This window comes from Xenopus tropicalis, chromosome 1 (genome assembly GCF_000004195.4).
Source record: "Xenopus tropicalis strain Nigerian chromosome 1, UCB_Xtro_10.0, whole genome shotgun sequence".
Lineage (NCBI taxonomy): Eukaryota > Metazoa > Chordata > Amphibia > Anura > Pipidae > Xenopus > Xenopus tropicalis.
In genome coordinates, this window is record NC_030677.2 from 143,102,811 (window position 1) to 143,114,224 (window position 11,414).

General features: G+C 36.7%; 1 protein-coding gene across 1 annotated transcript; it reads right to left on the reverse strand.

Moving 5' to 3' along the window:
- Nucleotides 1-9,192: 9,192 nt before the first annotated feature.
- Nucleotides 9,193-10,200, reverse strand: or11l1 (olfactory receptor family 11 subfamily L member 1). The gene has a single exon (XM_002934318.3). The coding sequence runs from the start codon at nucleotides 10,198-10,200 to the stop codon at nucleotides 9,193-9,195; it is 1,008 nt and encodes a 335-aa protein (XP_002934364.3).
- Between the last annotated feature and the right edge of the window lie 1,214 nt (nucleotides 10,201-11,414).

An 11,414-nucleotide genomic window follows, 5' to 3' on the forward strand; every position in this document is an offset into this window, starting at 1 on the left:
TTTTTGCTACTATAAATGGTAATAGAATTGAGTATATATTACCCAATACAAACTCTTCTTTTTATCTTTCTGATAAAAACTGTTGTTTCAATTTCTTTAATCAGTAGTAATATGAAAGACGTGAGGTAGATTTGCTAATACTGATGCTTGTACCAATACCTTGTGGTGCAAAAATATGAGAGAAAACCTTACACTTTCTTATAGAGACAGTCCTCTTCTGGGGAGATATGCAATACCTGTGCAGCACAATAGTCTGGTAAAGTTGATTGCCTACTGTTTGTAGCACATGTCTAGCTTCTTATAAAAGATGATTGGATATATATTTTTTTTCTTTTATAGTGGTTTTTCCAGCATCCTAAGCCATCCAGTTAGACAGATAGCAGATGTATTCCACAGGCATTTCTATAACCATCACTGGTATATAAAATATTCACACTGCAAAATATACATATGTAGATCAGCTGTAACAAAGATATAGTTTTTGCTTTTCAGTCATTGCTTTTTTCAGAAATGCACTTTGACAAGCAAATTGTCATTCCTTCTCTTTCCAAGTTTACTGCAGTACAAAGACTGTACTTGTACTTTGCTAAGAGCTATAAGAGGACAAACCCCTTCTATATATTCATGGTTGCTTTCTCTTCCCTTCACATATAAAATATCCAATTGCAATAAGGCTGATGGCTGGCTATTTTAGATGCATTCATATGAGATACCAATGCACATTGTGGCATTCCTGCTGATTATTACAGTCATACAGCACAGAGTTTATAGCCAGATGTTGCGTTGTTGCCCCTGACAGTTTAATTCCACCTTCTTCCTAAAGCAAACACTTTGCTGTGAGAAATTAGAATATCTGATTATCAATGATTCCCCTATGCTTACTCCAATTTGCCCCTTTCACACAATACTCTTAGAGTGAATCCTAGAGCTAGTAAAAAATTGAGAAACATGTGTGTGTTCCATCAATGTAACTTTTTGGAATAGTTGCCTTGCCTTCTCTTTCCTTCTTCTAGCAGAACAGTCCAGAATTTGGGGGATGTTCCTGCAGTCCTGGAATATGTTTTTAAATATCCTAAATTCTGGCACAGGCAAAGGAAGCCCAATCCTTCCTGCGGCAAGCTATATCAGCCCACCAATGACATTCTTAAATTAGTTAGCCCCACCTCATCCAAAACGTAATTGCCTGTCAAGTGTTCTGCTTTAGCAAGAAGGAGGTGAATGTACTGAAGCAGATATAGGTGTAATCTGGGGGCATAGGTGATACTCAAAGGCATCCGACCAAACGACTGCAGGCAGAGCGGACAGATACTGTATGAAGGCCATACGTGGCATGAATGCCTTTCTTTTCATCCAATCATTTGGGCAGATAGCACATTGCTTGAACTACCAGAACCGCAGAAAGTAAAAAAGAGTTGCCAATGCAACACAAACTGTTAGATATGGTGCATAGACAGATTCAATTTTCAAACATGGCTGACCCAACTGGGGTTGTACAATGCCACATAATGAGTCAATATATGAAGGGTCATCTTTATACAGTCTTAAAATCTAAATGTAGGCACAGAAGAGCATGCAAGTGTTTATTGTTTCCCTCTTGTCAAACTTCATATACTTGGAGGTATGTTACTGACTGTCCAGCCCGTGGAACTGGTACAGCTCACTGTTTGACTATGTCAACCTGTGCAGTACTCTGTGTGTTAACAACCTTGTTTTTCAAAAGCCTACATGCAGAGATTTAGCATTATTCTACCGAGGTAATACTTTACAAACCAAAGTGTATTAAGTTACTCACACTAATTACTGTTCTAGGTACCTTGTCTTCAATGATGCTTTTAGAAACTAGCCAGTATGAACAGCCAGATGACAAATCTCTTGAATGTCAGAGCTCTGTGTTGACAGCTGGAACTGAAGGGATGGTAGCAACCCAGTGTAGATTTAACTGGCATTTAAGCCACCATCCTTTAAGAAGGTTTCAGCATGCCTATGAAAATAAATGCCAGCATAAACATGTGCAAATAGTAAATAGGCGACTTGACCTCCATCGTCAAAACACATGTATTGTTACACCACCAAAACATGCGGACAGAGGTATTGTAGTGAGCGTTCCATTCCCCTTCCTGTTTAGTAGAATGAAAAGGACACAACAACATGCTGAAAGCACCTCACATAAATAGTGTTGAATAATCTCATCCTCTCTGCTTCCATTCAGCCCTGAATAAATAGCAGAGTATTCCAAAAGTGAGTTCTGCCTGCACTCAGTCCTAGGCTAGGCTTTATCAAGACAGTTACATTATACCCAGTTAGTCAATAATGAATTGTATTGGTGCTATAACAACAAAATGTAGCATTATAATGCATTCGGTATTAAGTGTATATGCAAGACAGTTCTATGCCTTAAAATGACTGGTTATGCTTTAATGAATAGTTAATTGGTCACTAAAATGAAGATCTAGTGTGGAGGTCTCCAGCTTTTTTGGATTATTCCATATTAGATGTCAAACATTTGGGTTAAAAGGCACAGTGCAAAGTGCAACAAAACAAGTTCAATTTGACATTTTTTTGCACTTTGCACATTGTCTTCCACTCAAGTTGAATAGCTGCAGGTCTCTGTGCTCTGTTTTGAAACACAGAGATCTGCAACCCTGCAGTGCATCCTATATTTGTTATGTATTCACAAGGGGTGGAATAGGGAAGGTGTCAAGCCAGAAGTCTGATGAGTTGAGACCCACAAGCACCTCACACTAGCTGGAGGCTTGCCTGGAGTTTGGAACAGGAAGCACAGCAATGGAGAGAGGCCAGAGACCTGGGTTACGAAATATGGGGATTAGGCAGAAGAATGGTCAAACGGATTCAGACAGGACAGGCAGTAAAGGTTCAAGTCAAAAGTCAGTCACAAGTCTAAAGCAGGAAGCTCAGGAATCACAGGAACGCCAGGTACAAGGGTGAAAATTGACAACCGATCACTTTCTGAAATTTGCTTGGTGCTTTTGAAGTGTTAGAAAAGAGTGCTGTGAGCTGACGTAGTCCTTAAATCAAATCCTGCATTTCTGGGCATGATGCAAGTTTGAATGTCTGTATCTATTAAGTGCAAAAAAATAGAAAACTTTGATGTAAAACTTCAGCATCTAAAAGCTTGCGAGTTTCTGTAAAAGTCAGTCGGAGTTGCCCTAGGCAAAGTCAAGCCATATTTTCAATTCGAGATTTTTGAGTTTTGTGAATTTGTAAACTCGCAGATTCGAGGTATTCAAGTTTTTTTTTATTCCAACAAGTTTTCCATATTAATAAATAATCAAACATTCATTTTTTTTTTAGAAAAACAAGATAAAAAAACAAAAATAAGACCATATGTCTGAGTAATGAGGCCATAGTTTAATGCTCCACACATCCCAGCCACACTGTCAGTAGACAAGCAGTCAGAAATAGATGTTAAAGAGCAACTTCTTTGTGTGCAGATTTTATTCTTTCCTTTTAAAAGGAATGGCAGTTAGTATAAGCCAGACCTTTTGCATACATTTACAACCTGTTTTCAGGTTTCTTTTTTCTACGAAAAAGTCGCGCAAGCATACGAAAAAGTCGTGCGGGCATTGAAAAATCGAGCATTCAAGAGCGTTCGTGGATTAGTAAATATGCCCCTAAGTCTCTCTTATACACACAGACACACACTGATTCAGCCTCAATACTAAACCAGAGACACACACACACACACTGTAAGGCTCAACAGTGCTATGTAAATTATACATGTGCACTTAGCAGCATGACTGGCCCCAATGGGGCAGAGGCAAAAAAAAATAGGGTTAAAGGCGGCAGAAGAAAGAAAACCCCCAAATCACTAAAATACCTTTTGTATGACATTCTACACGTTTTAGTAGTTTTGTAAAATACAGAGACCCTTCATAAATTTGCTGCATTATTAAGACTGATATGCACAAAAGGAGAGGGCTGCTTAAATCTCACCTCTACATGATAATGTGCCCAAGTTATTTTTTTCCATCCAGCTATATTTAAAGGACGTATCGCTGTTACAGGATCTGCTGCTTTAATAAATGGGATTTATAGAAATTCAAACCCTACAGGGATTCCACATCCTTAGATGTAACATATTGTCAAGAGACTTCTCAGTGATTTCTTTTCTCAGTGCAATTAACTATCCTTTATGGAGGGATAATGATGATCTCGTATATCACATGCTGTAAAAAAATGCAGTAAATGGATTTTATCCACAAACCAGTGGAATTTGTTACATTAAACTTACTGGTCCCACAACATGTTCCAAGCCCCCAAAGGGTCCTATCAAATTATGAACCAAACCCAATACACCATGTTAAACAGCAACAAAACAAATCCTTTTCCAGTAAGCATTTCTTCAGATATTATTAGCAATTGCTTCTGACATCAAATCGCTTTAATACCCAAGTTTTGTGTATGTGTAAATGTCATCAGACCATGTTGGTGCAAAAGACATACATAAGGTTTCTACACTGAATGGATTTTTTTGTACATCCTATCTGCATGGTAGCTCACATTACTTGATTGTCACATCTCTTATAAAAGTCTGTAGTTCTCTTCAAATATTAATATCGTCAACATTGGAGCAGTGACTGAGGGTTATGGGTAGATATAGGTATTGTGGTATTGTAGGAAACTCCTACCACTAGAATAACTTGGGTGCACCAGTACTCCCTGCAAAAAAAAATCTGAGGGGGTCTGAACAGTTCTACCTCCCCAACCCCCCCTCCTGGCCCACTTGCAACGCACCTCCCAGACTGCTATGTTAAAGTTAGAAGAGAGGCCAGGGAGGGGGGACTACAAAACAGCAGACTCCTGTGGTCCAGGCCACCTGTTGCCCAGATCATTTTCAGTGGAGTACAGTGTATTTTACTTTTTGTTTTCCCCAAATGGCTGCCTGCAACTCATCCATCTGCATCTAAAGGGTGCTGTGAACTGCCTGCATAAAAGTCCTAATCAGAATTGTGGGTTAGATATGAATCTTACCCAGTGTTTGGATTCACAACAATGGGGAAGCTTTTGAGGCATAAGGGGTCATTTATGACCACAATTGGATTAGGTTAGATGGGTATTTAACCCACACTTTATGCGTAATAATACCATATCAGCAAAAGGTCCTAATCCATTTAGTATAGAAATATCATGTATGTTTTTTAATAACATGGTCTGATTACATTTACACACAAAAAACTGCAGCAAAGAACCCTGGTTCACCCACTTGGTTCAGAGGTGGTGGTAGCTCCAGGGTTCCCTTGTTAATAGGTGCAACTACACAAAATTTGGAGCAGGAAGCACGAGACTATGGTTGTTTCATAGACAATATCATTTTAATATGGTCAGGCACATTTGACCAGTTTAATGATTTTATCACAGCTTTAAGCATCAACAATTACAATTTGAAATTAACTTTTGAGATTAATGCAAGTTTTATTAGTTATTTGGACATCACATTATCCACAGAGAATGGAAATATTACTACTACAGTTTTGTGCAAGGATTGTTCTGCCAACACATTGCTAAATGAAAAATCATGAGATCCTCAACATCCTCTTACAGAAATCAAAAGATCTATTTAATAGACTTAGAGATAGGTGTTATGCTGAAAAAGTTCTAAATGAAGCTTTTCAAAGAGCAGCAGCCACAAAAAGGTCAAATCTTTTCAAAAAATATAGAACCGAAAGCGTCAATACAGCCTTTTTTTCTTATGATGAAAAGAAAAAGAAAATAAAGTTAGCCCTTGTCATGAAAAAGAAAATAAGGATGGCTCTGCAGGTTTATCATGGATTCTTACCTTCAGTCCACAGTACATTGAAATAAAGAAAATTGTAACCATTTTAAAAACTGATTCCATCTTAAGACAAATTTTGGATAATGGTTTTAATTTTGTGAGTAGAAGAACAGAAAAATTGTGTAACAGATTGTCAAGCCAGCTATGGCCAGTGGCAGTATTACAAATTTACTGTTAATATATTTGCTGATAAATTTGCAAGGGTGGCAACCCTATCTATAAATGCCTTCCCTGTAACTCTCTGTGGCCCCCTTTTATCCCCCTTTTAAGTAGAGGCCTGCCTCTGCCTTGGACAATCCCCCACCCAGCCTGTCTATTTCTCTGAATCATCCACCCATTCCCCACCTAGCCTGCCCATTTACCCCCTTTCTTACATCATTGCCCCCAAGTGATGTTACTGCCCCCCCAAACCTGAAGGTTGGTATTAAACATAAAGAAAGGTGACAACCCTAGGGGTGACCTCTGCAAAACACTGACTGTAGAATATGATGGCACAAAGTAAACACCACTAGTGACAAACAGATTCCATTAAACTGCACCAGCCCAAGAACTTTGCACAGCATTGGATAAACCCTGTGTACCATAGGCCTAATGCTCAATCCCTCCATAAGTAAAACTACAAAAACTCTTCTCCCATTTATTTATGTATATATTGTGGGGGACACTCTAAAGGTAGTAACTGCAGCCCCTTTTACACAGATTAGAGGCAGGTACACTGGATTTCAGATAGAAGTGGTTTTTGAGGAAATGTCTTCATAAAAAGGCAGAATTCCTTGGTAACATGGGCTAGCTACTATCAAAAACGCAACTAATTGTCCAACAAAAACAATCGTTTTCTGTTACATGCAGTGTTCCAGAACACAGTAACTGGAGCTGCGTTCTAGAACTCACCTTTGTCTGGAAGCAAAAAATGGCAGAGCGCATGCTCTTAGATCAGATACTATTTTACCTTTTCAAGCTCACGCTGAGCAGAATCTTCATTTTCATGTTCATCATAAAGATTCTGGGAGGAATATACCTTCCTTCTATGATCTTCTCAGTAATCATGCTAATATATATATACTGGAACAAGGATGGCACTCCTAGGATTTAAAGAATTGTGAGCAAAATGTAAATGCAAAAATAGAAAGGTTTATTACTCATTTTACTTACTTATTGAGTAATAAACCTTTCTATATTTGCATTTACATTTTGCCCACAATTCTTTAAATCCTAGGAGGGCTGTCCTTGTTCCATTGCATTTTATATATATATATATATATATACAAAAATGCTGGAAGAGCTGCACACCATGAGGTAGTGTTGATACCTGGGTGCCTGTGTAAAAAATAAGTATACAGGCTGGAGTGCCGTCCAGCCTGTATATATATATATATATATATATATATATATATATATATATATATATATATATACAGTATATACCACTTTCGTATGCAGTACACACCAGGTTTCAAACATCCAGTCATTTAATACACCATGCACTTATCAATGATTTAGCGTTGTTCTAGGACCATGTTCACCTTTGAGTCAAGTTTTAGTATGATGGAAAGAGTAATAGTTTAAGACAATTTGCATCTGGTCTTCATTTTGTTATTTGTGTGTTTTTTATTATTTAGCAACTCTACAGCTTGGAATTTCAGCAGTTATCTGGTTGCTAGGCTTCAAATTACCTTAGCAACTAGGCAGTAGTTTGAATAAGAGACTGGCATGTTTATATGAGGACCTGAATAGAAAAATAGGTTAGAAGAAGTAACAATAAAATTGTAGTCTCATGGAGCAATAGTTTTTTGGTTACTGGGGTCAGTGACCCCCATTTAAAATTGGAAAATGTCTGAGTAGGAAGGCAAATTATTCAAAAAATTAAAAAAGAAGACCAATTGAAAAGTTGCTTAGAATTCAATAGAATAGAATTCTACAACATACTAAAACTTAACTGAAAGGTGAACCGCCCCTTAAAAAACTAGAACCAGACTTAATTAATGAGGAGTGCACAATGTTTTAATGTTTATTAATAAAGGAATGGAAGTTTGAAGCCTTGTGTGTGGTGCATATCAAACCAGCACCCAGTTCGAAGTAATGAAGAAGTGTGCAGAAGGCATACAGTATCAATGTAAGGTATAAATACTGTATATATCCTGTAAATGAATTCCTTATAAATGGTGTTTAGTGTTCTCAGCACTTATAATTGGTGCTTGGTTATATAATTTCTGCCTGCGACTAAATGAAGCTCGTATTATAATAAAAAATGTGCCACCTGTTATAAAATATGGGGATATTAAAAGTTCACCCTGAGTTTCATGACCTGTAAAAAGATACTCAGCCTTCTGCCTTGGGCTTTTATATGGTCATGGAACTCCTCAGTGACGTATAATATCCTTATATTTTACTATAAGACATACATGATTCACTACATCTATGATGGTTTGCATTGCAACCCTGCAGCGCTGGGGACAGACAGGCCAATATCTGCAAGAAATCTGCTGTTCTCCCTGTGCGTAAATTGGTTTCTTTAGGGTACTTGGGTTTCCTACCACACTTCACACAAACAGGTAGGTTAATTGGCTCCTGGTGTGTTAATATGATATGCTTCTTAGATATTAAGCTCCATTGGTGCAGGAATTGATGTGAATGATGCATGATCTTCCAGGTATAACTAGGAGGTCAAATAAATAGGCTTCAACCCTTCATCAATAGTGATGAGCGAATCTGTCCTGTTTCGCAAAAGACAAATGCACGGAATGTGGCTACCAAAGGATATTTTTAAGCGACTCCAACTTTTTTAACTTTTTCCTCACCAAATGCTGCAACATGGAAAAATTTTAACATGGAAACTTTTCTCAGCTGAAAAAACTGAAAACCTTAATTATAATAACATATTTTAAACCAAAGTTGTACTTTACTGTAAATAAAGCTATTATTGCATACTGAGTTTGATCTATTGCGGCATGTTAGAGTTAGAGAAGAAAAACTGATTTTTAGCCATTTACAGAAGCATGAAAGTTGGGCAAAAGAGTGATTTATTTATACACACACAGTTTTATTATAGTTTTATTTGTATTTGTGAACAAATAAAAAGTGAAAACAGTGCAAAGTGCGTTACTTCCAGCTGTGTTCAGCTTTTTCCAATGTTATGGTTTTGTGTAACCTTTGCTTAAAGTGGGGTGCTTGTAGTTTTTGGTTACTGAGCATTTATACACATTTATAACAAGCCAAAAAGGTAATATACAAAATGGTACATTTTATTACACAACATTAAGTGGCATTTTTTAAGGAGCAAAGATTTTGCAAAAAGTTTACAATGATATACAGCTTATTTAATTAGTAAATTAGCAGCTTATTTCAAGGTTTATTTTTATTCTTCCAAAGGTGTTTCTTTTTCAAGGGTAAATAAAGCTCTAAAAAAGATGAAAAGGTTCCATATGTAATGAGATACATTTTTGCATTTTTAAGGTCAATAAACAAGATCTGCATGGAGAAAATAATCTAAGAGTGATTTTTTTAATTGACGTTTTTACTTCTTTGTTTCTTAGACTGTAAATTATGGGATTCAGGCCTGGAGTGACTACAGTGTAAAAGACAGACACAAATTTGGTCATTTCTGAGACGTGTCCAGAGTGAGGCCTGACATACATAAAGATCATTGTGCCATAATAGATGAGCACCACTGTGAGGTGAGCACCACATGTGGAGAAAGTCCTACTCCTGCCATTAGAGGATGGGATGCTCAGTACGGAGACCACAATAAAAAGATAGGATACCAGGGTCAAAAGTAAGGAGAAGAAGAGAACAACAAGGGAAAGTATAAAAATGGATATTTCCGTGTTGTATATCTCCCCACAGGATAACTGTAGCAGGGGTGGGATGTCACAAAAGAAATGATTGATCTCCCGGGGCCCACAAAATTCCAGCTGAGAAATAAGAGTAACTGGTATCAAGCCTGTGAAAACAGAAATAATCCAGGAACCAGAAACGAGATATAAACATGTCTTGGTGTTCATCAGAGTTGAATAATATAGAGGTTTACAAATAGCCAAATAGCGATCATAAGCCATAACTAATAGCAGGTAGCACTCACATGCTCCAAATGTTACAAAGAAAAACAGCTGAGTCATACAGCCAACAAAGGAAATATAAATGCATTTTACTAAGAGGTTGACTAACAATTTGGGGACAATTGTAACTGTGTACCAAATTTCCAGAAAAGACAGGTTGGTGAGAAAAAAGTACATTGGGTTTTGAAGAGCACGGTCAAGACAAACTACTGTTATAATTATGATGTTTCCCATAAGGGTGACTAGAAAAATACACAAAAATACAATGAAGAGAGGCATGTTCATTTCAGTGGTATTTAATAGTCCCAGAATAATAAAATAATTGGCATGGGTTCCATTGGTGAATAACATGGTTTTATCGCAAATGTAATACTTTATCCATCCAAAATATATCTGCATTAAGAATGAAAAATGAAGAGAGAATTAAAATAATTTCAGTGACTATTGTTTGTATTGAGACTGAATACATTGCAACAGTAAGCTTTTGTAACCCAAAAAAGGATAACTAGATAGATAGATAGTAACAGTAGATAGATATGGCCATACAAAATTCAGGTGTTATATTTTATTTATACAAAGGTATGTACTGTGATTTATAAGGAGGCTTTGGGATTTGTTCAGATATAACTGTTGCCAAGTAATTGTGTATAATAGTGTTGGACAGCTTTTTATTTCAGAAAGGCCAAACTAAAAGGTTTAAAATCCTTAATTCCCACAATTCTTTACCTATTTCGAAAAACAATTTATCCCTATTAGCTTACAGCTGACTTCTCTACTCCATAACCCCTAGTTATGTTTCTGAAACAGGAAATTCTACCACAGTTACTTCTTCATTTTTACAATTCATTTGAAATGAATGCCAACGAAGGTAAAAGAGAGCACTAACAGAAAATGTAAATCTAAAGAAATGTGACTTTTATTGCTAGTTTGCCTATACAGCATGTGTGTGTGTTGGGGATTTATTGTTTCTCACCTTGTAACTGATAAAACATCACCTGGAGACACTGGAGTATGCTGTGACAAATAAACACTTCTTGTTGTAGTGGAAGAATTATTTATACCCTTTTAAAATTCCCTAGACGCTAACCTTCTCTAGTCCCAAATGATACTGGGTGAAATTCTTTGAATTGATTAATGATGTTGCACATCTGAGACATGATATAATATGAATGCTTAATCATACAGTTATTACATAGGTACCTACTAACTAATCTTGAAAAATCTATCAATCTAAAGCAATTGCACAAAGAATTTGTTCCTACCTTATAGTTAAATCAGAGAATGGTAAAAAAAAAAATTTAATTTCATGAGTGCAAAAAATTTTTCTAGACTACAAAATGACAGTGTGACCTGCCTTTGGCAATACAGTGAACTCTTACTCTGACACTACTAAATTTCCAACTCACTGCATACTTCAAATTAGCAGTAGATTTACCCTAGAAAACTCTACTGTTTTTGGAAAGAACATATTCTGACTAATCCAAAATAGGTAAATATGCCTTTCTACTCAAAACTACTGGGTTGCAATCGTTTTCTAAAGTTACCGGTTTTTATAAAAATTGTGA

Bases quoted from the DNA above. Each gene is read 5' to 3' on its own strand.
- or11l1 (XM_002934318.3), bottom strand. From the start codon at position 10,200: ATGTTATTCACCAATGGAACCCATGCCAATTATTTTATTATTCTGGGA.